At 53.5% G+C, this 19,104-nt stretch overlaps 7 protein-coding genes across 7 annotated transcripts; 1 reads left to right on the top strand and 6 right to left on the bottom strand.

The window, feature by feature from the left end:
* Positions 1–145: 145 nt before the first annotated feature.
* J3D65DRAFT_329320 (WD repeat-containing protein) lies at positions 146–3,867 on the bottom strand. The gene is made up of 4 exons (XM_066795406.1): positions 3,577–3,867; positions 885–3,523; positions 480–835; positions 146–315 (listed from the first exon to the last, which is right to left on the bottom strand). Exons 1-4 carry the CDS (start codon positions 3,732–3,734, stop codon positions 193–195), a joined length of 3,276 nt encoding a protein of 1,091 aa, XP_066656154.1. The 5' UTR covers positions 3,735–3,867; the 3' UTR covers positions 146–192.
* A 604-nt stretch (positions 3,868–4,471) lies between these two features.
* On the bottom strand, positions 4,472–5,749 carry J3D65DRAFT_694829 (uncharacterized protein; the record flags this gene model as incomplete). The annotated part of the gene is made up of 2 exons (XM_066803989.1): positions 4,472–5,079; positions 5,137–5,749. 2 exons carry the CDS (start codon positions 5,747–5,749, stop codon positions 4,535–4,537), a joined length of 1,158 nt encoding a protein of 385 aa, XP_066656153.1. The 3' UTR covers positions 4,472–4,534.
* A 1,309-nt stretch (positions 5,750–7,058) lies between these two features.
* On the bottom strand, positions 7,059–9,584 carry J3D65DRAFT_622080 (uncharacterized protein). The gene is made up of 2 exons (XM_066800031.1): positions 9,154–9,584; positions 7,059–9,088 (listed from the first exon to the last, which is right to left on the bottom strand). The coding sequence occupies exons 1-2, from the start codon at positions 9,508–9,510 to the stop codon at positions 7,163–7,165; spliced, it is 2,283 nt and encodes a 760-aa protein (XP_066656152.1). The 5' UTR covers positions 9,511–9,584; the 3' UTR covers positions 7,059–7,162.
* Positions 9,585–9,668: 84 nt separating this feature from the next.
* J3D65DRAFT_622079 (major facilitator superfamily domain-containing protein) lies at positions 9,669–11,547 on the bottom strand. Its single transcript, XM_066800030.1, has 3 exons — positions 11,219–11,547; positions 10,275–11,166; positions 9,669–10,222 (listed from the first exon to the last, which is right to left on the bottom strand). The coding sequence occupies exons 1-3, from the start codon at positions 11,495–11,497 to the stop codon at positions 9,936–9,938; spliced, it is 1,458 nt and encodes a 485-aa protein (XP_066656151.1). The 5' UTR covers positions 11,498–11,547; the 3' UTR covers positions 9,669–9,935.
* Positions 11,548–12,824: 1,277 nt separating this feature from the next.
* J3D65DRAFT_622076 (cytochrome P450) lies at positions 12,825–14,649 on the bottom strand. Its single transcript, XM_066800029.1, has 2 exons — positions 13,062–14,649; positions 12,825–13,009 (listed from the first exon to the last, which is right to left on the bottom strand). The coding sequence occupies exons 1-2, from the start codon at positions 14,472–14,474 to the stop codon at positions 12,932–12,934; spliced, it is 1,491 nt and encodes a 496-aa protein (XP_066656150.1). The 5' UTR covers positions 14,475–14,649; the 3' UTR covers positions 12,825–12,931.
* A 252-nt stretch (positions 14,650–14,901) lies between these two features.
* On the top strand, positions 14,902–17,177 carry J3D65DRAFT_328064 (Pyoverdine/dityrosine biosynthesis protein-domain-containing protein). The gene is made up of 2 exons (XM_066795397.1): positions 14,902–16,081; positions 16,133–17,177. Exons 1-2 carry the CDS (start codon positions 15,328–15,330, stop codon positions 17,053–17,055), a joined length of 1,677 nt encoding a protein of 558 aa, XP_066656149.1. The 5' UTR covers positions 14,902–15,327; the 3' UTR covers positions 17,056–17,177.
* On the bottom strand, positions 17,057–18,327 carry J3D65DRAFT_622070 (class I glutamine amidotransferase-like protein). Its single transcript, XM_066800028.1, has 2 exons — positions 18,198–18,327; positions 17,057–18,150 (listed from the first exon to the last, which is right to left on the bottom strand). Exons 1-2 carry the CDS (start codon positions 18,277–18,279, stop codon positions 17,417–17,419), a joined length of 816 nt encoding a protein of 271 aa, XP_066656148.1. The 5' UTR covers positions 18,280–18,327; the 3' UTR covers positions 17,057–17,416.
* Positions 18,328–19,104: the final 777 nt, after the last annotated feature.

The raw sequence follows: 19,104 nt of genomic DNA, 5'->3' as shown, positions 1-19,104 counted from the left end.
CAAGCGATTCCATATGTACTGCAGGAAGTCAAGCAAACGTAAAAAGAAGTTTGAATTGTGCCAACTTTAGAATAAGGGGTGAGGAAGAAGGAATTTGAGAACACACCCTGAGAATTGAAAAGTTGAAGCAGGTGAGAGGAAGAGGTCGAAAAGAGTCCTACCGCTATCTCCCACGTGGTGGAGGGACGTATGTTACATGACAACGCAGTTTTGCTCTGCGCTGACAACCAGTGGTGGGCCTCCAAAGTCCTCGGCATCGGTATCGCCGTCAGCGCCCAGGTAAAATCGTTGCGCCAACTCTTCGAGCATCGTCCGCTGCAAAAACAAAAAATAATCAGCAACCCACTCAAAACTTGGATGAACATGTCAGCTCTGCATCATCTGCAGAACCTCGTCGACGTGGATAAGTCGAAAGAGTTGCTGCAGCGTTCAGCGCCTCCACGAGACAGGGGACGGAAAGTTTTGTGCCGGGCACTTACCGTTATGAAATTTTCTCTACTTCCTCCAGCGCGGTTGACGTCATTCTCGGACGTGATGCGGTACTCATCATGCATGCGGCGGCGACTGGCAAGGCCGTTCGGAGCAGCGCTCTCTGGTTCTTCTTCGTCACCTTCAGGTACGTATGAGGAGTCAATCTCGTTCTCTTGGGCGGATGTTGACTGTCTAGTATGGCGCCGACGCATGCGGCCAAAGGATATTGAGGAAAAAGTAGAGGAGTCGGCAGGAGAAACACCAACACCAAGGCGGGCATTGCGGCGAGCGCGGGCGTCTGGACTGAAGATTTTGATGCTGTGGTCGATGCCAGACACTGCAAGCATGGGTTCGTAAGGATGGCCTGCTCAAAGTTAGTATTTGCCGCCTTCGAAAGATACCGCTGAACATGCCTTGCACGACGTTGACGACCTCGCCATCTCCCTCGAGGATGTTGACAACTCGACTGGTCTTCTTATCCCAGATGAAGACATGGCCAGAATCGCTACCACTGACGATGTACTCGTCCTGCATACCAAAAAAGTTGACATCCTTGACCGTCTTGCAATTGCAGTGGCCACGGTACAAACGTGTGTGCGGTGTGCAGGGCTTGTCGATTTCGACCTTCTCCTTGAGCCTTGTACGCTCGAATGCCGACCGGAACAGAAGTTGTCGCGAAGGTAGATCCTCGTCGTCGTCATCATCATCTTCCATCTCGCTCTCCTCATCAGAGTCGCCAGGCTCGTCGTCGTCATCATCGTATTCATCCTCCTCCTCCTCGTCCTCGTTATCGCCCATGATGTCGCGCAAGTCTTCCATGGCAATGACATCTTCGTCGTCTCCCATGTCCGTATCTTCATTTCGTGAAGCCGACTCGGATCCTGTGCCCTCTACCACAGGCCTGGAACGGCGTACAAGTCTGGCGCTCTCGACAACATCGTCGTCATCAGAATCAGCGTCGACGGTGCTCAGCGCCCTATTGATGGTCTCCTCATCCTGTCTGACGCTTTCGTCACCGCGGCCCAGCCCGCCAAAAGCGTTGTCGACAAAGGCAAAATCAACGCGCTGGCCAGCATTCATCAAGACTCCTCTGCCCACCTTGAAGCCCCAGAATCTCAATGCGGCCTTTCGATCTTGAGCACCGAGTGCCTCTGGTGCAGAGCTGCCCTCGCCAGAAGCAGAATGGACAACAGCGCTCGACAAGTCTGCAAAAGGAATTTTGAGAGCCTGGGCAAAGGCAATAACAGCAGCCTTCTCAGTCGGAAACACGACGCGGTTCTCGTTAACCTCAAATGGCGAAGTATCAATATTTATGATGGGGTCCTCGCCGGCAAGCTGGAGAAGATATGGAATCAGATGCTCGTCTATGGCGTCGATGCTCGCGTCTTCGGGGACGGGGAAGCGGCGGGAGTCTGCTGAGACGTTTCTTGGTCTGGTAAAGCCTTCCAAGAGCGTTCCCACACCACTATCTAGCCACAGTAGAATGGCTTTCAAAAAGTCATACCCAAACTGTTCGTGGCGAGGTATCTCGGCTGGCTCCCTCGGAGCCGGAACAATCTTCTCAAAGTCTGCGAGTATCGCGCTTGAATCACCGCCAGCGGCTCGTAGTCTTCCTCCGAGGACACGAGCGAGGGTGCCAGCCGCTTGCACAAAGCGACGAGCAGATCCGCGCTTTTCCCTTAGATTGTTTTGGAAAGCCACATCGACATCCAAAGGGTTGACAGGATAGTGCCAGTTACGGGAGATCTCGTCCATCTCGGGCAGGACGGAGGAAGCAAGTCCCAGAACGGACGTGAAGGGCACGGCATAACCAGTTGGGTCAGAGTCTGATGGTTCTTTGCGAGTCCCCAGGGTAAAAAGATTTTTACGAAGGCTAACTGTCTTCTTCGCAACACGGAAGCTCTGTCTCTGTGACTCGGGCAATACTGCTTCGCGCGCTTCAGAAATAGGACTACGAGGACGAGGCGCCTCGATTGGGATCTCCTCGCTCTGGCCATTTTCATAGTGGACCATCAGCGACATTTCCTCATCCCCTTCCACAGAACCTGTGCGGGGGCGCGAGCTGGTCGGCTCTGTGCTGGCCTGAGACAAGCCTGTCCTCGCCCGCTTGCGCTTGCGGATCACGGATTCTTTCGTCATTCTTGCCTTTTTGTGTTCTTCAGCATCCTGGTTTTCGTCTGCATCTGGGCTGCGGACAAGGTCGAAGCTGTATATCCATTCGCCCGACCAGCTCACGATCATCTCATTTGGGTTGTGGTCACTGATCTTGCAAGCGGTGATGTGACCATTGTCCGTTCGCTTCATCCGCTTCTGTCCATTGGGGGCAAATTTGCGGACGCACTGCGTGGCCTGTCTCATCAAGTCCCTATCGTGGTCGGAAAGCTTGTCTGGCGAAGACAGCGGAGCACCCCTCTCTTGCAGTCGATCACGCCCAGTCATTCTGCGATCGTGCAAGAAGCAGTGTAGATGCGCGCCGCCAAGGGCAATGTAGTGCGGCTGGCTTGGAGAACACGAAATGGTGTTGAGATCGAGGTTGTAGCGTTTGTAAGAAATCAGGGGAGGAGGGACCCTGTCTTCGTCGTCGTGGCTTCGAAGGGAAGACGAGCCTGGAGCCGGATAGTGTGACTCTGGCTGACGGAGGTCCCATTGCCGAACTTCCCCGTCTTCTGAACATGTCAAGAACAGCCACGGAGACTGCTCCGTTACGATTCTCTTGACTCGGTCGCTGTGAGATCTGAATACCCTGCAATTGGCGTCTCGCTCGCTGAGAAGGCGAACTCCATCATATCTTCCGCCGTTTCCAGCCGGAACATGTGTGCCCCCAGAGTATTCAATGTCGAATATCCTGACCTCGGAATCTCCGGCGGCGGTAACAATGGTGCGGTCGTTGGTGTAGGGCATGAATTTCACTGAGAATATGTTGGCACGGTGGCCAGTGCTAATGGTGGTACTAAAGTCGAATTGGTTTGAAGAGGATTCAGGAAGGTACTTGTGGATGTTGACCATTTGGTCGTCTGAGCCCGAGGCAAGGAGTTCTCCAGACTTGGACCAACTGCGTAGCGATTCGTGTCAGTATTGAATGTATGAAGAGGTGGTTTCACGCACCTTAGAGCATTCACACATCCAGTGTGACCACTCAGTTCGTTGACAATGTCCAAGTCACGTATGAACTGCTTGTCGCTGTAGAGATCATGAACTCGGCGGTACTTGTTGTTGCGCAGGCCGATCTCGCGATCGAGCAAGTTGGTGTAGAGATGCTTCATGGTGCCGGCCAAGAAGACAGATCACGGAATGGAAGGCGTCGAAAGTGAGCGAGCGAGTGGCGACCTGGTTGGCGAGCCGGAGTGGACGTGCTTCCAATCGAAAGCTTGAGAGAGGTACTCAGCAGAGGCCCAGCTGCATGTCAAGTCGGAGCAAAAGAACTGGCAATATCCGAGGGCCCAAAGAAGCAAAGTTGCATTGCGAGCTGGGCGGGGGGATCATGTAGACTCCGTAGGCGAGAAAGAGGTGGAAAAGGGTAGAGCGGTGGATGGAGGAGAGTGTGGTGGTGGGAGAGTGTCGAGTCCGGTCGAGGACACGGACTCGGACTGACGCAAACGCCCCGAGCTTTGACCTCTCAGGCCCTGCGGTCCGGGTGGGCTACCTATCTCACCTTATCAGCGGGCCGACGCTTCCGAACCACTTACCGAGCCCTGACCTCACCGCTCACTTCAAAACACCTTGGACGTCCAATACACCTCCTGGGGATGCTTGGCCTTATTTTGGAACTTGCCATTCGTTTCACTGACTTTCCTGTATTGCGTGCAAACGCCACGTCGGCATTGTTTCATTCTATCTGCTGTCCCGACGCATATGCTACCTACGGGACTGACTCTCCCCATGGTTCCCAAAGCCCTTTGCTATTCGCCATCCAGCGTTATCCTCGGCAACAATCATTGTTCCGTCCATTGTCCAACTCGCAACTTTCTCCTCCAATGTTCATAGTCCAGAGCCGTCAAAGGCAACCCCAAAGCTGAATCGCACACTGTCGATCCTTGGCATAGCAATGGCTTGAGGCTGAGCATCACCACCATCGGTCGTCATTCCAGGAATCCCACCAATACTCGCGCCTCTCTGTGAATGGACGACGGCCCAAATAAGAAAAGAACCACGAATCGTCGCCGTGGTCCATTCCTTCGTCGCGGCACTCGTCATCCCAGTCCTTTCTACGGTTCTTCGCAAAATAGGCTTCATCTGACTTTCCCCTACCAGACTCGCTCATGGCCATGCACTTCAGGCACAGCCCATCAAATTGTGTCCTTGTCTTCTCAACGGCCAGTCCCAGACTCGCGTCAAGGTGATCACCCTGCGTGTATTCGTGCAGGTCGGAGTTTTCCTCAGCCCGATCGACTTTCAGGGACTCAATGCGCTCGAGCAGGTGCTCAATGCCATTGTCGACGCGAGCTTTCTCGGATGGCCAAATATTTTTCCGAACCAGGCGCCGTTGATGCTGGACGAATCTCTTGTCCTCAGAGCCGCTCCTTTCTTTCTGCAAGAATTCTGCCATGGGCTCCCAAAGCATCTTTTGGACCGTATCCTTCAATTTGAGCTTGGCTTTGTTAAGTTGTTCTGTGCTTTGTCAGCTGAACTCAGAGGATTCATAATCGCACTCAACAGCAGACTTACGAGGGATTTTGTCGGGCAGCTGAAGGTCCTTGTGAGGGGTCGGATTGACCGGAGAAATGTAGCCGGCCTCGTTGTAGACGACTATCTTCGTTACGTATCCAAATGCGCGAAGGTGACGAAAGGCCCAGCAAGGAAAGAGAAGCTGGTTTGCTATCCGACAGTCGACTTCCAGCTCATGGGCGTTCCACCATAAATCGAACCATGCTTTGGCGTCGTCGATTTCAAGTCGATACTTTTGGGCCGCTTCGTATACGTGCCAAAGGTGTTCGTGGTTGACCTTTCCACAGGTTTCCTTCGAATCTCCATCGCCATGGAAAATTCGCAACCACACATGGATGGCTGTCGTGCTGATACCTGTGTCCTCGTGTAGCTCGATGAGCTTTTGCTTGCCTTCACGCCAATGGGGTCCCAGCATAGACGCGAAAACAGGCGAACGCTTCTTCAATATCTCTTTTTGGACGCAGAAGTCTGTGGCAAACGCTGGTTCCATGTTGCCGTCGCTGTCAATCTCCTCGTATTCGATAACCCTCACTGTGAGGTCACCATCTCTAGCGATTTCGATGTCCTTGTGGGAAACTTCGACTCCGTCAAGATCGATAGTTGGATCCGACATAGTGGGTTGTCGAATTGTCGATTCCGAAGCACGTCATGTACAGAAATCGATGTGGTGGTAATGTTGAAAGCCTCACTTGAGGAGTGGGTGTTCAAATCCGTAATGGTTGCTGACTGGAACTCGATTCAAGCAAGCAAATATCGCAGTCGAAACCCCGGCAGCCGGTCTGGAGGTGAGGCCAAGGCGGAGTTTGCAGCGTGGCGACCTGAATGCGGGCATCAGTCAGTGATTTGACATCTGACATTTGGATGAAGGAGAGTCACCTGACAGCTCAAAGACCCTTCCGACTGCAAGAGAGGTCTGAAGTGAGATACGCTTCTAGAGCCGACGCGTCCCACAGAGAAGCCCCCCCAAGCAGCAATGCCCGAGTAAAACCCAGTCTCGAAAGCAAAGTGACGATTAGCCTCTGATGAGCTAGCCGCCCCCCGGAGCAACGATCCAGACGCCCCTCTCAGCGTCGGGAAGCAGGAAGACCTGAAGCACGACCGCGCCCAGGTTGTAGTAGCGCGTGGTGCACGAGCGAGTGCGCGATGAGGACTGGTAGAGGGGAAAGCGGCACCCTGGCGGAGGTGCGATCAAGAAGAGAAGATAGAAGCACCTCAAGCTGAGGTGCAGTGTGGTGTAGGTGCGGAGGGTGGAAGAGAAGAGCTCGAAGATGGAGCAAAGAGGTTTTTGTGCGGCCCTCGCGTGGAGTGTGTGCGGACGACGGGACTGCCTCAGAGCACCCAACCTGACGAGAACTCGAATGAGCACCTTCCACGAGCTTGCCACCACAGGAACCCCAGAAAACCTCGAGGTCCGTCCAAGGAGGCTTTGTCGAAAAGTCGGTGCCCGTACAACAATACGTAGTAGGAGACCCGTCTCACCAACCAGGGTTATTCATACGCTTCATTAAACAACCGAAACGTGTGGAGCAAGCAAGCCAACCTGGACCAGAGCACATATTCAAGAGATTCAAGAGTCGACGAGAGCAGGAGCCAGGGTTATGTGTGCCACGACTTTGCCTACCAAGCCTTGCTCACGAGCGCTGGTCACAAACATGTTGGTCCTTCCCTACGAGCATTGCCGTCACGGACATCTGGATTGGCCAAACAAAAAACGTACGTGCAACATTGCCCACAGTTTTACAGGCACACTTCGTTGTATTGTTGAAACTACGAATCCACCTGCCCTCCGCAAAACGGTTTCGCCGAAACCCCGTGGTAGTGATAAAATGGATTTTCTATGTGCAGCTGCTGACGTTATCTTCTTACAACGTAGCAAACACCCCAACAGGAACCAGGCCAAACTTGAATCAGAAAACCATTATATTTCTGTCTATCTCTATCTGTCTCTGTCTACCTCTGTCTATGTCTGTCTATCTTTGCGCAAACCACTCTATCTTGGAACCCATTTCAAACCTCGCGACTTTTTCTATATTGGACCGTGGACCTGTCTCTGTCTGTCCAGTTCTTCTAGATACCGTGCTCCACCAAGAGCAAAGAAAAACGTCTTCAGGAACCCCACCAATAGCCCAAACAAAAGTGAGTTCTGTCTTTCGATCCATTTTCTAGCCTGTCTCCTCAACCACAAGTCCTGAAATCTCCATGGGGCTGGTCTGTAACGCCATACCAAAGAAATGTTGCGGCCAAAACGATAAAGTCCGTCACGTATCCGCTTTCCGATACGGGAAGGAAGTCCCGGCAAAATTGCGTCAAGTAAACCTTTACGAAGAGTCACGGGTTTGATACTTTTATCTATGGACACCAGAGAATTCCAAGCATCTTGCACCCACTCCACGCCGGCTACCTCGAACACCGCAACGTAGGAGTATACAATCGAACACCGAATGGTTTGCACGGGGAATCTGATGCTCTTGTATCCTGATTCGGGCTTGTATCCAGCCTTCACAACCTTTGTCTCCATGCCCAGGATTCCGAGCGTCTCGTCTGCTGGGATTTTCCAGTGCGCCCAGTGCCAGAACGCAAAACGCATAAATGTATAACTTGCGTCACCCGAATTTTCGAGACTCCATTGTTGAAAGGTCTTGCTGATTCCTCGACGGCGCAGCGGCAAAACGTCGTGAAACATTTTGAAGCGGTCACGGCTTGGTGGAAGACCGCCGAGCCACTGCGAGGCCCTTTGAGTCTGTATCGATGGAAGCTTCAAAGAACAGAGGCCGTTTCCACGAATGCCACGAAAATGGGCATGATATCCTGCACGAGCCAGTTGACTTGGACTTTTTTGGTTAAAGGTGTGACCAGCACCCGTAAAATGCCAGCGTGGGAAGCCTCCATTCTCGCCGAAGCAAGATGGAACGGAGGATGTGGTGGTGTGCGACTTTGCACAAAGCATGCGGATCATATCCCTCATCATCTTTCTTTCTTTCTTGTCATGCTTTTGTGACTTTAGGATTTCCTTGGCCATCACGGCCTCACGGAGCTTCGCAGTGCGTCCAGACGCCGTCACATGGATACCATTGAGTAGGAGATTCCAAACAGCCATCCTGAGGAACGTCATCTCCATCCCTATCCCCTTGAGCTCTTCCAGAGATCGCCATGCGTATTTGGGGCTTCTATGAGCCTGCGGAGAAAGTCCCATTTTGCTGGCAGACTCCAGGAGGAACTGATCAACCTCTTCCAAGTATCGAAGACGGACGTGGTTGAGGTATGTCCAGACCTCATTTTGCTCATCCATAAGAGGTTTGGGGAAACCATGCACGCGCCAGAGGACGAGAAGTATGTTGCTGAGATTGGAATGAGACATGGTTGTCTTCATCAACGTTGAGTTACCGTTTTGGTCCCTGCCGCGGACGTATAGCCGGAGGTTTCTTTTGCAATGCCTAGCCGCTACAGAAACATCAGCTCTCAGAACCTTGATCCATTGCAGATGAGTTTTTGGGCTCCGGCGAGGAAAGAGCTTGCCCGACTCGGAATTCGTTCCTTGTGGAATCGGCTTGAACGGAAATATGATGCTGGAGCGTGGGTAATGCGTCTTGCTGAGCAGAACGTAAGGATGCTGATAGTCGCCGAGATCAGGCGGTATGGTTTTCGAGTCCAACGGAGCAGTCAGGTTGTAGACACGGAGTTTTAGCTCGATCGGGAGGTTCTTGTAGATGTCGGTGGCATCCGTGATCTCTGGTCTTCCAGTCTCCACTATGAAACGAACCTCGGAAATGGGGAGCGCGGTTGCACTGAAATCCGCCGGAAGGATCTCCCCCACGGTCTTTGGCCTTCTAGTCTTCTTTACGAAACGAAGGACGAAAAGGAGGAGCCCGATGGCATTGGAAAGAAAGGTGAAAATGAGGAGCTTGGTTACAGTAAAGCCCGTTGAAATCTCCTCAACAATTCCATCATCCAGCTTTTGGAGTAGTAGTGAGTATGTCGTCAACGAAGTTGGAGCAAGGCATTGCTTGAGCTCCTTACCTTTCGCAATCGTTCGTCTCTTAAGGTTTCTCCATTCATCGTTGCGCGCGACAAATCGAGATCTTTTAAAGAAACGTTGGTCATCCTCGGCGGTCTGGAAATAAGAGAATAGCTCCGAACGACGAAAGACAGAATGTTGATCAGGTGGGATCGTGCCTTTGCGCACTCAACCACGGCGCAGAAATGATGAGGTGCACAGAAATTTTGGCAGGTGATGGTTGAGACAGAGTAGACTGAATGTGGTAGCATAGTCCCTTGGCTTGGGAACCAAGGAAGCTGCCGTCGGAGACAAGATGCGAGCAGGTATGCTGCATGATCTGACCGGTCAAACGCAGAGTGAGAACTGGGCGGCGACATGGTGTGGGCATAATGGAATCACGGTTGGTCGCCGATGGCTCGACTTGAGAGGAGGACGCGGAGGAGAAACACATCGAGACGTGATGGATGCTGAGCACAGTACTACATGTAGGGTTATGGTTGTGCGATTCATGGAGGTTGCGGGACGGTGCCATGGCAGGCGCTACCTTTTCTTTCCAATTTGCAAATGGAATCTCAAAACAGGACACCACACCCCGCATCAACGCATCCTCAACGCATGTGCCGACTAGATTAGGTAAATGCACCACGGCAATTTCAAGTTGGAACATTCTTGCCCGTCCTCAACAACATTTGCCTGATGATGCATCAGACTGTCTCATGATCCCAAACCATCTACGCCATCATCGATAAATACATTATGCGATTAAACGCTCAAATCTACCACCAACGCCTCAACAATGTCTTCAAGATGTCGCTCTTGTTCGCTCTTCCAGTTTTTTGCGCCACGAGTCTCCTGTGAACCGGAGATAAATGACCCCAAAGATACAGCTGAATGTCAAAATCGATAGTCCGGTAAAACACCAGCCATAACCCATTGCTTCAATCAACGGCTGGATCACTACTGCCGCAATTGCGCCTCCGATGTTTCGCATCATCTGCCCGAGTCCGACTAGGCTGGCGCCATAGCTGGGGTAGCACTCGGTCTGGTAACTAGTTGTCGTGACAAACACCCATCCCATACCAAATGCACCTACCGCGTTGTCAGATTCAGGACAAAGATCAGGGGATACTAGACCACTTACCAATGGCAGAAGCAATCATCACCGCAGCGGGGTGGATCTTGTGCTCGCAAAACCAACCAAACATCAACAGCCCCGCTGCGGCAAGAGCGTAGCCAAACGTCTGCAGAATTATGCGGCTCTCAGGGGGCACTTTTCCCGTCGGACTAGCCTTGATGGCGCGAGCTCGCCACCGGTCAGACACCTTGCCGCTACTGAGAGAGCCCACGATGAGCAAAACGCCTGGGCAAAGATATGCATAGCCCGCTTCAGCCTCTGTGAAACCGTACAGTGTTTTCCACATGCGTGTAAAGCTGACCAGGATGCAGTAAAGCGCCGCAAACTGAATCGCACCGCTGCATGTGATGATGAGGTTGGGAACGTAACACAGCAGCGTAAACGAGAGCTTGAGGCTGGGTTTCTGCGGCCGCTTGACTGAGGGATCGACGGTTGGTCGTTGGATAAATGGAGGAATCTTCCAGCCTTCAGAACTGGCGATGGACCCTTGTCCATTGCCCACCAGTGCTCGTAGCGTCTCTGGCAAACAAAAAACGATCAGGGCATACGCGACAGATGTGCCAATGGCTAGAAATCCAAAAGACCAGCGCCAACGATCCGGCGCGGCAAACTGTCCGCCGATTAGCGGACCCAGCACTGGCCCAAGTTGCGGACCGAGGAAGAAGATGGATAAAGCGGATGCCCGTTTGCTGGGCTCGACAACGTCTGCCACTGTTCCGGCGCCGACAGATGCAACCGCACTCGATCCAATTGCCTGAAAGATGCGAAGGACGAAGAGAGCGCCGATGTTGGCTGGAACGGCGGCGAGAATCACGTTTGCTATGATGAATATGGCGAGAGAGACGAGGTAGACTGGGCGGCGACCTTTGTGGTCGGCAAAAGCTCCCCATGCGAGAGGCTGTAGGATTTGTGTAAGCAAGTTTCCCGTGGTGTTTGTGAAAATAACGTACTGATACGGCAAAAATTGCCATGTAAACTGACACGGTGGCACTGATGACATCGTCTTCTGTGTGGAATATGCTTGAAAAGAGAGGGATTGCTGGGAGATAGACTGCCCCAGCCAATGGTCCAAAGAAACCTGCACAGGTGACTGCGAAAAGGATGAGCCGTCTAGTGGATTGTGGAAATGCAGAGTACGGAGGTGTTGGTTGTTCTATGGTCGTCTTTTCCGGAGTCGGAGTCGGAGCCGGGATGCTCTGGTCCACGCGGACGGCGTCGGATTGACCCATTTCAGAGAAGTTTGAGAGAGACTGGACGCGCGAGCACGTGCGTTGACCTTTGGGCAGAGCATTGAACAAGACTTTATATTGAGACAGACAGAAATGCAAAGGGCTTACACGAGGAAAAGGACGCAAGGTGCCTCAGCCCTGTGCAGTGAGGTCGAACAAACGGCGCATGATGAAATTACCGTGATTGGCCCAGAAGGCATTCAAGAATAGTACACGATGTAGGGCGGCCATGTTTCCCATTTTGCCTACCGTACTTGCATGTAGATGAGCAAACGTGAGATTCGGCACTTGCAGTCTTGCACCCACTGTCGTTGAAGCCTGGAGAGGATGAGGAATTTTGTCCACCAACCGCAGCACCGTGAAGACTCTGTTGGCTGGGGAAGGTGGCATGAGGAAAGGAAAGGTGCTTACCGTCGAGTCGTTGGATGTCACTCTGGGGCCGAAATGGAGGCAGAGACTGCGGACGACCTTTAGCGACTAAGGGCGGTATAGGCCAAGCATCATGGGCTATAGGGCGGGCAGCCAATAGCGATACACCGCCTCGACGCGTGTCAGCCAGTCGACGCAGCCCGGGTTGTTTTTGGAAGATGTACAGCCCGCCAAGAAGAGGAGGAGAGCACAGTCCAGTCCAAGCCCCCGGCCGTGGCTCACCACCTCACCTCTCTCTCTCACTCTCACGTCTCTCCCGTCCACCACCAACACCCACCATCTCGACTCCACGCTGTGCCTCAGCCATGAATCGCGTCCACGGCGAACTCCCTCTGCTTCTCCGCTCACACCATCATCTCTTGTCAGCCTCTCCGACGACCGTCAGCTCGCTTGCCCGAGTTCGGTAAATCTCAACGACCTCTCTCCTACTTTTCGCCGCCTTCGCCGTCTTGTCGGAGCCCTCTGTCTCGTGGTCCGGGGGCCAGAGCCCATGCTTTCGCCGCTGGGCCGCCACATGGCGCTCTTGGGACGCCAGGATGGTGCTGAACATGCCGAGCTCCACACCGTTTGACCAGATGTCGGAACCTCGATGCGCGAATGGGTTGACGCTACGGGACGGGGCGCGGAAGCCTAGGGCTGCAGCCCAACCGGACACCCGCTCAGCCACCACCCGGCGTTGGAATGCTCCCCAGGTCTACGTAACCCACACACCTGCACCTGGCGTTTGATTAGCCCAGTGTGTTGCACAGATTTGTGGAATCCAGCCACTCCATCCAGATGGTTCTCACAATTCCTCGATTCACTTGGACCAAACAGATCTGAAATCAAGAAATGGCGTGACACAAGTACTCGAGCAGCAAAAATTATCCATTCACAGCAGACTTTGGGAATAGCTTCTTGACGTCATTTGCAGAGAATCTGATCCAATTCTTGGCCAGTGCTTCCAAATACAATACCCGACGAGAAAATAGAACGACCACTTGTGCCAGGGAAAATGCCGTCCACTCAAGCTTTCGACCCAATGGCAACCGTTTCCAATTCCTCAAACTTTACCCGCAAGAGCATAGGGTAGAGTGGTCCAGCCTGTATCTGATGTTAGCGCTTACTCTCGGTTATACACCTTCCTGGTACTCACTGGAGTCATTCGTCGCCGCCAGGTGGGATCAATCGTCCACCGCAAATTTTTGAGCAGCAGCGCCAACGTAAGACGGCCCTCGAACAGAGCAAACTTTTGCCCCAGACAGGCTCGGCGTCCACCATGAAAGGCGATGAACCCTGCTTTGCTGTTTGCGTTGCGGTACAGGGAGTTGATCTCGTCATTGGTGGTGCCCCACCGCTCGGGCTTGAAATCGTCTGCGTCTTCGCCCCAAAAGACCTTGTCTCGGCCCGTGGAATATGCGTTATACCCCAGATATGTGTCCTTGGGGATCGCAATGTTGCCTCCGAGCACAACTGCCTCCGTGGTCTTCCGGTTGATCAGCTGAGAGATGGGCGGATACATCCTGAGGACCTCGTAAAGGATTGAGGTGAAGTATGGCACGTCTTGCAGGGGAGTCCCGCTTCCCTCAGCCTGAAGGATTTCTCTGCGTAGACGAGCCTGGGCTTGGGGGTGTTCGCCAAGAAGGAAGATGGTCGAGACCAGCAGCAGCTGAGGGTTCTCGTGCCCGGCAAGGAACACGCTGATCATGTTGTGGCGGAACTGCTTTTCGGTCAAGATTCCCGTCCGATAGGCGTCCACCATGCGGCATCCGAGCGACTCATTGGTCTTTTCATGGCAGTTGTGCTGATGGCTCTGGAGAACCGTGTTGCAGAGCTCTGTGGTGAAGTCTCTGACGAGGATTCGCGCACGCTGGCGGCTCGGAACGTTGAACAGGTCCAGAAATGGAAAGTTGAGAAAAAGGGGTTTGAAAATTTCGCGCTTCACACCCAATTGGAGTCGATGGAGAGGTGCATTTTGTGACTGCAGAGTTTGGAAGCTGGTGCCGAGGAGTCCTTCGGACAAAGTTGCCAGGGTAAACCTCTGGAATAGGGGCGGAACGACGACGCTCTGCTTCTTGGAATTCTCCTCGAGTATCAGCTGCAACAAGAGTTGCGCATTCTTCAGGATCGGTTCAGGCTTGAAGTCTGCTTGCAAGCCAGGCTGTATCACAGAGCGAAACAGCCTCCAGTCGGCGCCGTGGGCTGAGATGATGTTGGTGCCGGTATACTCCGCGAGGACGCTGTAGGGAATCTTCTTCTGGTTGCCGCTCTTCGCATAAATGTCCTCATACTTGAAGACTTCAGCCACGTACTTTGGCCGCTGGACGAGGATATTCCAGCGAGCCCCGAAGAATATCTTTACAGCACCGTACTTTCGCAGCGGCTCTTCCAGATACTCTCGGTAAAGCGTAGCCTGATCGACGTCTCGGCACAGGGGGATCAACGTGTAGTAAAACGGAATGGTGGGGATGTTCTTCGGAAAGTCGCTCGGCGGTAACAGAAAAGCCCATGCCAGGAAAATGGTGAGGGCTGCCAACGCAGCAAAAGCAAGTACAAGCGCGGAAATCATTTTGGATGCTACTCTAAGGGCAAGTGGAATCAAGCTGCAGACACATTCATATCGAGCTCACTGGAAAGGCAGTCGTTCAATATTCGCGAGTCGCGACAACTTGCTGCAACACGAGATCGGGAAGAAGACACCAAATTTAGAGTGGTATAACGCGAGACTCTTGGCAATCATGGGCGGTGCCAGGGATGTTTCGCAGTGGTGGAGTTGGAGGCCGAACGTTTGGTGCACCCCTTTGCAGCGCCAAGCCCGGCTAACAGCTTCGGCCAACTAGCTGTACCTACATCCAGCTACCTTCCTTACGTGCGCCCCCGGATCCAAGATAGGGAATCTCACTAATTCTCACGCTGTGTGGACCTGTTTGATTGATACCAAAACAACCGTGCTTCCATGCACAAGGCCCTGATCCATCGGCCACCGCCATGTCGAGTTTTCCCACCTCTTACGCCCTGCTGCATAGGGTAGGGTTCGCAAATACCGCAGTCATCAACTGAGCCTCAGTCGGTCTTTCCGGCTCAGTGACCTATTTCGAATCATCGTCTAGCCTTGGCCCCCTCGCTGGCTGATACCTGGATCTTTTGTGGATGACTGCGTGCGGCGCGGTCTCGAAGTTGCCGTTCGAGTAGGGCAGTGCCAACGAACTGCCGTGGACTCGTCGCATCGCTCAGGCGACAACTCTTCTCGCATCCGACTTCAAGTCTCTATCACCGACTGTCAGCTGTCTCTCCTATATCGTATAAAAGTCCCCTCCTGAGCTGTGGCTCTGCAGCATCACAACCGCATCAACAGTTCAGCTGCATTCAGTCAAGCGAGATCCAAAGACTACTCTTCTCATTGCTTCCTCTAATTCTTAATCATGCCTTCCCTCAACAGCGGTTCCTCGGTGTACCACACCATTCAGGCCTTTTACTGGCGGCACCAGGACGGCACTTTGCTTTCAGCGGAAGGCAGGAGTTCCGCAACCATCAAAAAGACGTGGCCAAGCATTCAACACCACGTGGTCGACGCCGCTCAACAAGATAATCAGGTCGAGTTGCCTTCCGGCAAAATTGTCAGCTCCAAGCGCGTCGTTGAGAAATCTCTTGACGATTTGGACATTGGAGACGGAGAATCGCTATGGTCTCTCGAGATGCGATATCCTGAGAGCGATATGATCTTGGGACTGTTTACCATCCGCTCCGATTTCGACTCCACTAGCAAAGACCTCCTAACCTGGGCCGAGTTCTTCGTCTTGTCTGAAACTCGACTCCTGCCACCTCCCGAAACGATGGTCTCCCGCAGCGCCATTAGGACCACGCGCTTGGTCACCGACATCTTCAACCGCAAACTGCGCAATATCGCTCCCAATGACCAATGGTACAATGCTGGTCGTAACTACTTTGAAGAGCGCATCTTGGACTTTGTCGCCAGGGGCTTGCCCATCGACCTCTGCCTGCCAGCGTTTCCTTGCAAGTCGCCGAATCCCGAAAAGACAAGTGGAATGTATCCGGACAGGGCAGAGTATCTTGCTCTTTCGACCTTGAGGGATTTCACGAGAGCTGTTGCCGACGTTTACCATCCCGGTGCTACGCTGTTGATTGTCAGCGATGGTCATGTGTTCTCCGACTTGCGTAAGTAACCCTGGACGTCACGTTCATTCTGGAGTCTGACACTTTTGGCAGTTGGTGTACGGGATGAAAATGTCGACATATACGGCGAAGCCTTGAAACAGATGCATCGCCGCGCAAGCGCCGCTGGCGAGGATTTCTCCAGCATCCAATTCACTTCACTTACCGAAATCTTCTTCGGGAACAAGGATGTCACCGCCAGCTTCAAGCCCGAGTGGACCGAATCGATGCAGCTCGAACATCCGATCGCATCAACAATCTCGGAAGAGGCCGAACTGTGCCGCAAGTTGATGATGGCCGTGGGCCAAATCGACGAGACCGCCCTTCTCGAGATGGTCGCCGCGCAAGACGTCCCCACACTCAAGTTATATCGTGGCTTGATGAAGTTCATGTCTGACGACTTGGCACACAACAAGAGCTTTGCTAGCAAAGGCTCCAACCAGCGGAAAAGGATCATCTCTCGCGTTGCCAAGGTCATGATTATCCGAAACTACGCATATAGCAACCTCGTCGAGCTGCTTTTCCCCTCCCACATTCGCCTCTCGATCCACGCGCACGACAACTCGGGCCCGAAATTTGGCATTCGACTGTTCCCCAAGCAGTCGGTCCGCGTAGTCGAGGACCTCGCCTCCTGTGGCGCTCAGGTCTCTCTCGACGAGTACCACACACCGACGGCGTGGCACAACTGCCTCGTCTACATTGACGGCGAGGCGGCGCCATATCTCGTCAAGGCGCGGGCGGCGCACAAGGCCATTGACGACGGTCTGTTCGAGGGCCAGTGGGTCGAGACGGAGACCGGCGGGCACTTTGCTTTGACGCAAAAAAGAGTGCTGGTTACGATCGATGCCAGTGCGCTGCTGCCGGCTGTCAACGACGAGAAGACCGGCAGTGCTCTGGTCCAGGTGAATGAGATTGCGATGGGTGGTCGCTCGCCGCCCATGTTCCCGCACAACAGCCGGGCGGTGCAGCCTGTTTGATTCTTATAAGCATGGTATTGGGAAAGTAATCTAGCGCGTGCGATTTGAGTGGCATTTTCAGCTGGGGGACATCTGTTTGTTTTTGCTTCAATATTCACCCTTCTTTACTGCAATCTACTGGAGTCCTGGAGCACGTTGAGTGGTCTCACCCTGTTTCCCCTATCTGCGCGTCTTGGTTGTGTGGTACAAGCGGCTACGCATCTAGGCGCTTCTCGCCGCAGCCACAACCGCAAGACAACCTTGCATGGCGAAAATGTTCCTGACCTTTTCATTTCCACGCGTCTTGCCTTGCGATCCTTGCGTCTTCTCCAGGATTCTTTCGCTTACCTTTGGACGTGGCATTGCAGGATCAGTTTTCCGATCATTCCGCATCTGCCATATCCTGCGCATACGCAAACGCGTCCCAGCTCCCATCATCGCGCCACTCATACTCCATATCCAGCGCGATACTCCTCGCCACTGCGCCTCCATACGTCCTGGCCACAAACCCAAGCATCATGTCGATGCCCGCCGCCACGCCGCCCGAAGTCCAAACGTTGCCGTCCTCGGTCCAGCGCGCGCTGCGCTCCCACAGCGGACCCTGCGGCCGCAGCGCCGTCGTCTCGTTCCACGATTTCTTGTTCGTCGTCGCGCGCCGCCCGTCCAGCACGCCAGCTCGCGCGGCGATGCCCGCCCCGGTGCACACCGTCAGCAGGTACTGCAGGCGCGCAAACGTCGAGGCGACGAAGGATATCGTGGGTGTGAGGTCGGGGGCACGCGTTCCAGCGCCGCCGGGCACGATGAGCGCGTCGATTTGCGCGGGCGGGTCAGTCAAGCTGTGCGTCGGTGGGATTGAGACGAAGGCGCTGCTGTTGAACGGGTTCATCGACGCGGCTCGGGTTCTTGTCGACACAGGTGTGAGCGACGCATTGCGAGAGGAGTTGTTGAGCGATGATGCAGACGATGCGGTCGTGATGAAAGAGACGGTAATTTGGAATGATCTTGCAAGATGGCCGAGGACTTCGACGGGCCCGATGACATCCAGCGCATCGAAGGCGGGGAAGAGGATGACTGAGTAGTGAACTGGTGGGTTTGCAACCGCAACGATGTTTTGTTCTGCAGTGGTCAGTGGACATATTCAAGGTAAGGATAGTACATTTTACCACGGGAATCCTTCTCGTCTCTTCGCTCCAACGGAACCGCCATGCTGGAGGCCAACAGCGAGAACAGAATTGGAAGACGCATCTTCAATCTCCAGGACCAGGATCGATGGCTTGAGCGAGCACCTGCCGAGGCCATGTCCAGCACAGCACAGCAACTCTTAAATACTCCCACGACTGTCTCCCCTGCACCTTCCCGCTGACAGGCAAACAGTTGTCCAGAAGCTGCCTGCAGGTACGAAGGTCGCACAATTGCAACCGCCTCTTCTGTTTTCAGCACCAACATTTCAAAAGCATTCCTTGGCAGCCGCCGGCTCTGCCACGTACAGGCCGAAATGGTGACTTGATTGGACTCGGGCCCTGGCGGTGACAGCAAAAAGGCCCATGGTCAGACGGAAAATTGTTTGCCATTCAACAAGTCCAATTTACAATATGCCCTCAATTTTTCTCTGTCGCCTGCTCGGCCAATGGCGCGCGCGCTGCGGGTACCACAGCCAAGCTTCCTGGCTTGGGAATTCGCTTTTTGAGTGAGATTGAGCATATTATGCTGATGTCCAGGACTCGCTATTTCGACTTTGAAACGTTTTGACGCCCGTTTACACCGTTTGTTTATTGCGACTGCTTCGTTTGCGGTCCGCCGCCCCGAATCTTTCTAAACAAACTCTGGACGTCTGGCTTGACGACTGTCGTGTTGACGTTGGAATGGCGCCATTGTGGAGACCATTGGTTCTAGACGCCCGGGCAGACAAAGAGTCGACGAAAGGTCATGTTCATTGCGGAATGAGGTTCTCGTATTTTGGCGAGAATGCTGGACATGGTCGCACTTGTGTGGTTTGGTAAACACTGACACCAACGGTAGGGCTAAGCGACCGGCCGATTGCCTTGGGGTCAATGTGCCCGTAGATTTTGA

This window comes from Phyllosticta citribraziliensis, assembly GCF_038025025.1.
Source record: "Phyllosticta citribraziliensis strain CPC 17464 chromosome Unknown J3D65scaffold_5, whole genome shotgun sequence".
Lineage (NCBI taxonomy): Eukaryota > Fungi > Ascomycota > Dothideomycetes > Botryosphaeriales > Phyllostictaceae > Phyllosticta > Phyllosticta citribraziliensis.
This window is presented reverse-complemented; position numbering and strand designations above follow the sequence as displayed.

Coding starts and splice junctions, on each gene's coding strand:
- J3D65DRAFT_329320 (XM_066795406.1), bottom strand. CDS start 3,734: ATGAAGCATCTCTACACCAACTTGCTCGATCGCGAGATCGGCCTGCGC. Junction 3,524..3,576: donor GGATGTGTGAATGCTCTAAG/GTGCGTGAAACC, acceptor ATCGCTACGCAG/TTGGTCCAAGTCTGGAGAAC. Junction 836..884: donor GGTCGTCAACGTCGTGCAAG/GCATGTTCAGCG, acceptor AACTTTGAGCAG/GCCATCCTTACGAACCCATG.
- J3D65DRAFT_622080 (XM_066800031.1), bottom strand. CDS start 9,510: ATGTCGCCGCCCAGTTCTCACTCTGCGTTTGACCGGTCAGATCATGCA. Junction 9,089..9,153: donor GAGACGAACGATTGCGAAAG/GTAAGGAGCTCA, acceptor CTACTCCAAAAG/CTGGATGATGGAATTGTTGA.
- J3D65DRAFT_622079 (XM_066800030.1), bottom strand. CDS start 11,497: ATGGGTCAATCCGACGCCGTCCGCGTGGACCAGAGCATCCCGGCTCCG. Junction 11,167..11,218: donor TGGCAATTTTTGCCGTATCA/GTACGTTATTTT, acceptor CAAATCCTACAG/CCTCTCGCATGGGGAGCTTT. Junction 10,223..10,274: donor GATGATTGCTTCTGCCATTG/GTAAGTGGTCTA, acceptor ACAACGCGGTAG/GTGCATTTGGTATGGGATGG.
- J3D65DRAFT_622076 (XM_066800029.1), bottom strand. CDS start 14,474: ATGATTTCCGCGCTTGTACTTGCTTTTGCTGCGTTGGCAGCCCTCACC. Junction 13,010..13,061: donor GGCGGCGACGAATGACTCCA/GTGAGTACCAGG, acceptor CATCAGATACAG/GCTGGACCACTCTACCCTAT.
- J3D65DRAFT_328064 (XM_066795397.1), top strand. CDS start 15,328: ATGCCTTCCCTCAACAGCGGTTCCTCGGTGTACCACACCATTCAGGCC. Junction 16,082..16,132: donor TCATGTGTTCTCCGACTTGC/GTAAGTAACCCT, acceptor CACTTTTGGCAG/TTGGTGTACGGGATGAAAAT.
- J3D65DRAFT_622070 (XM_066800028.1), bottom strand. CDS start 18,279: ATGCGTCTTCCAATTCTGTTCTCGCTGTTGGCCTCCAGCATGGCGGTT. Junction 18,151..18,197: donor AGACGAGAAGGATTCCCGTG/GTAAAATGTACT, acceptor TGACCACTGCAG/AACAAAACATCGTTGCGGTT.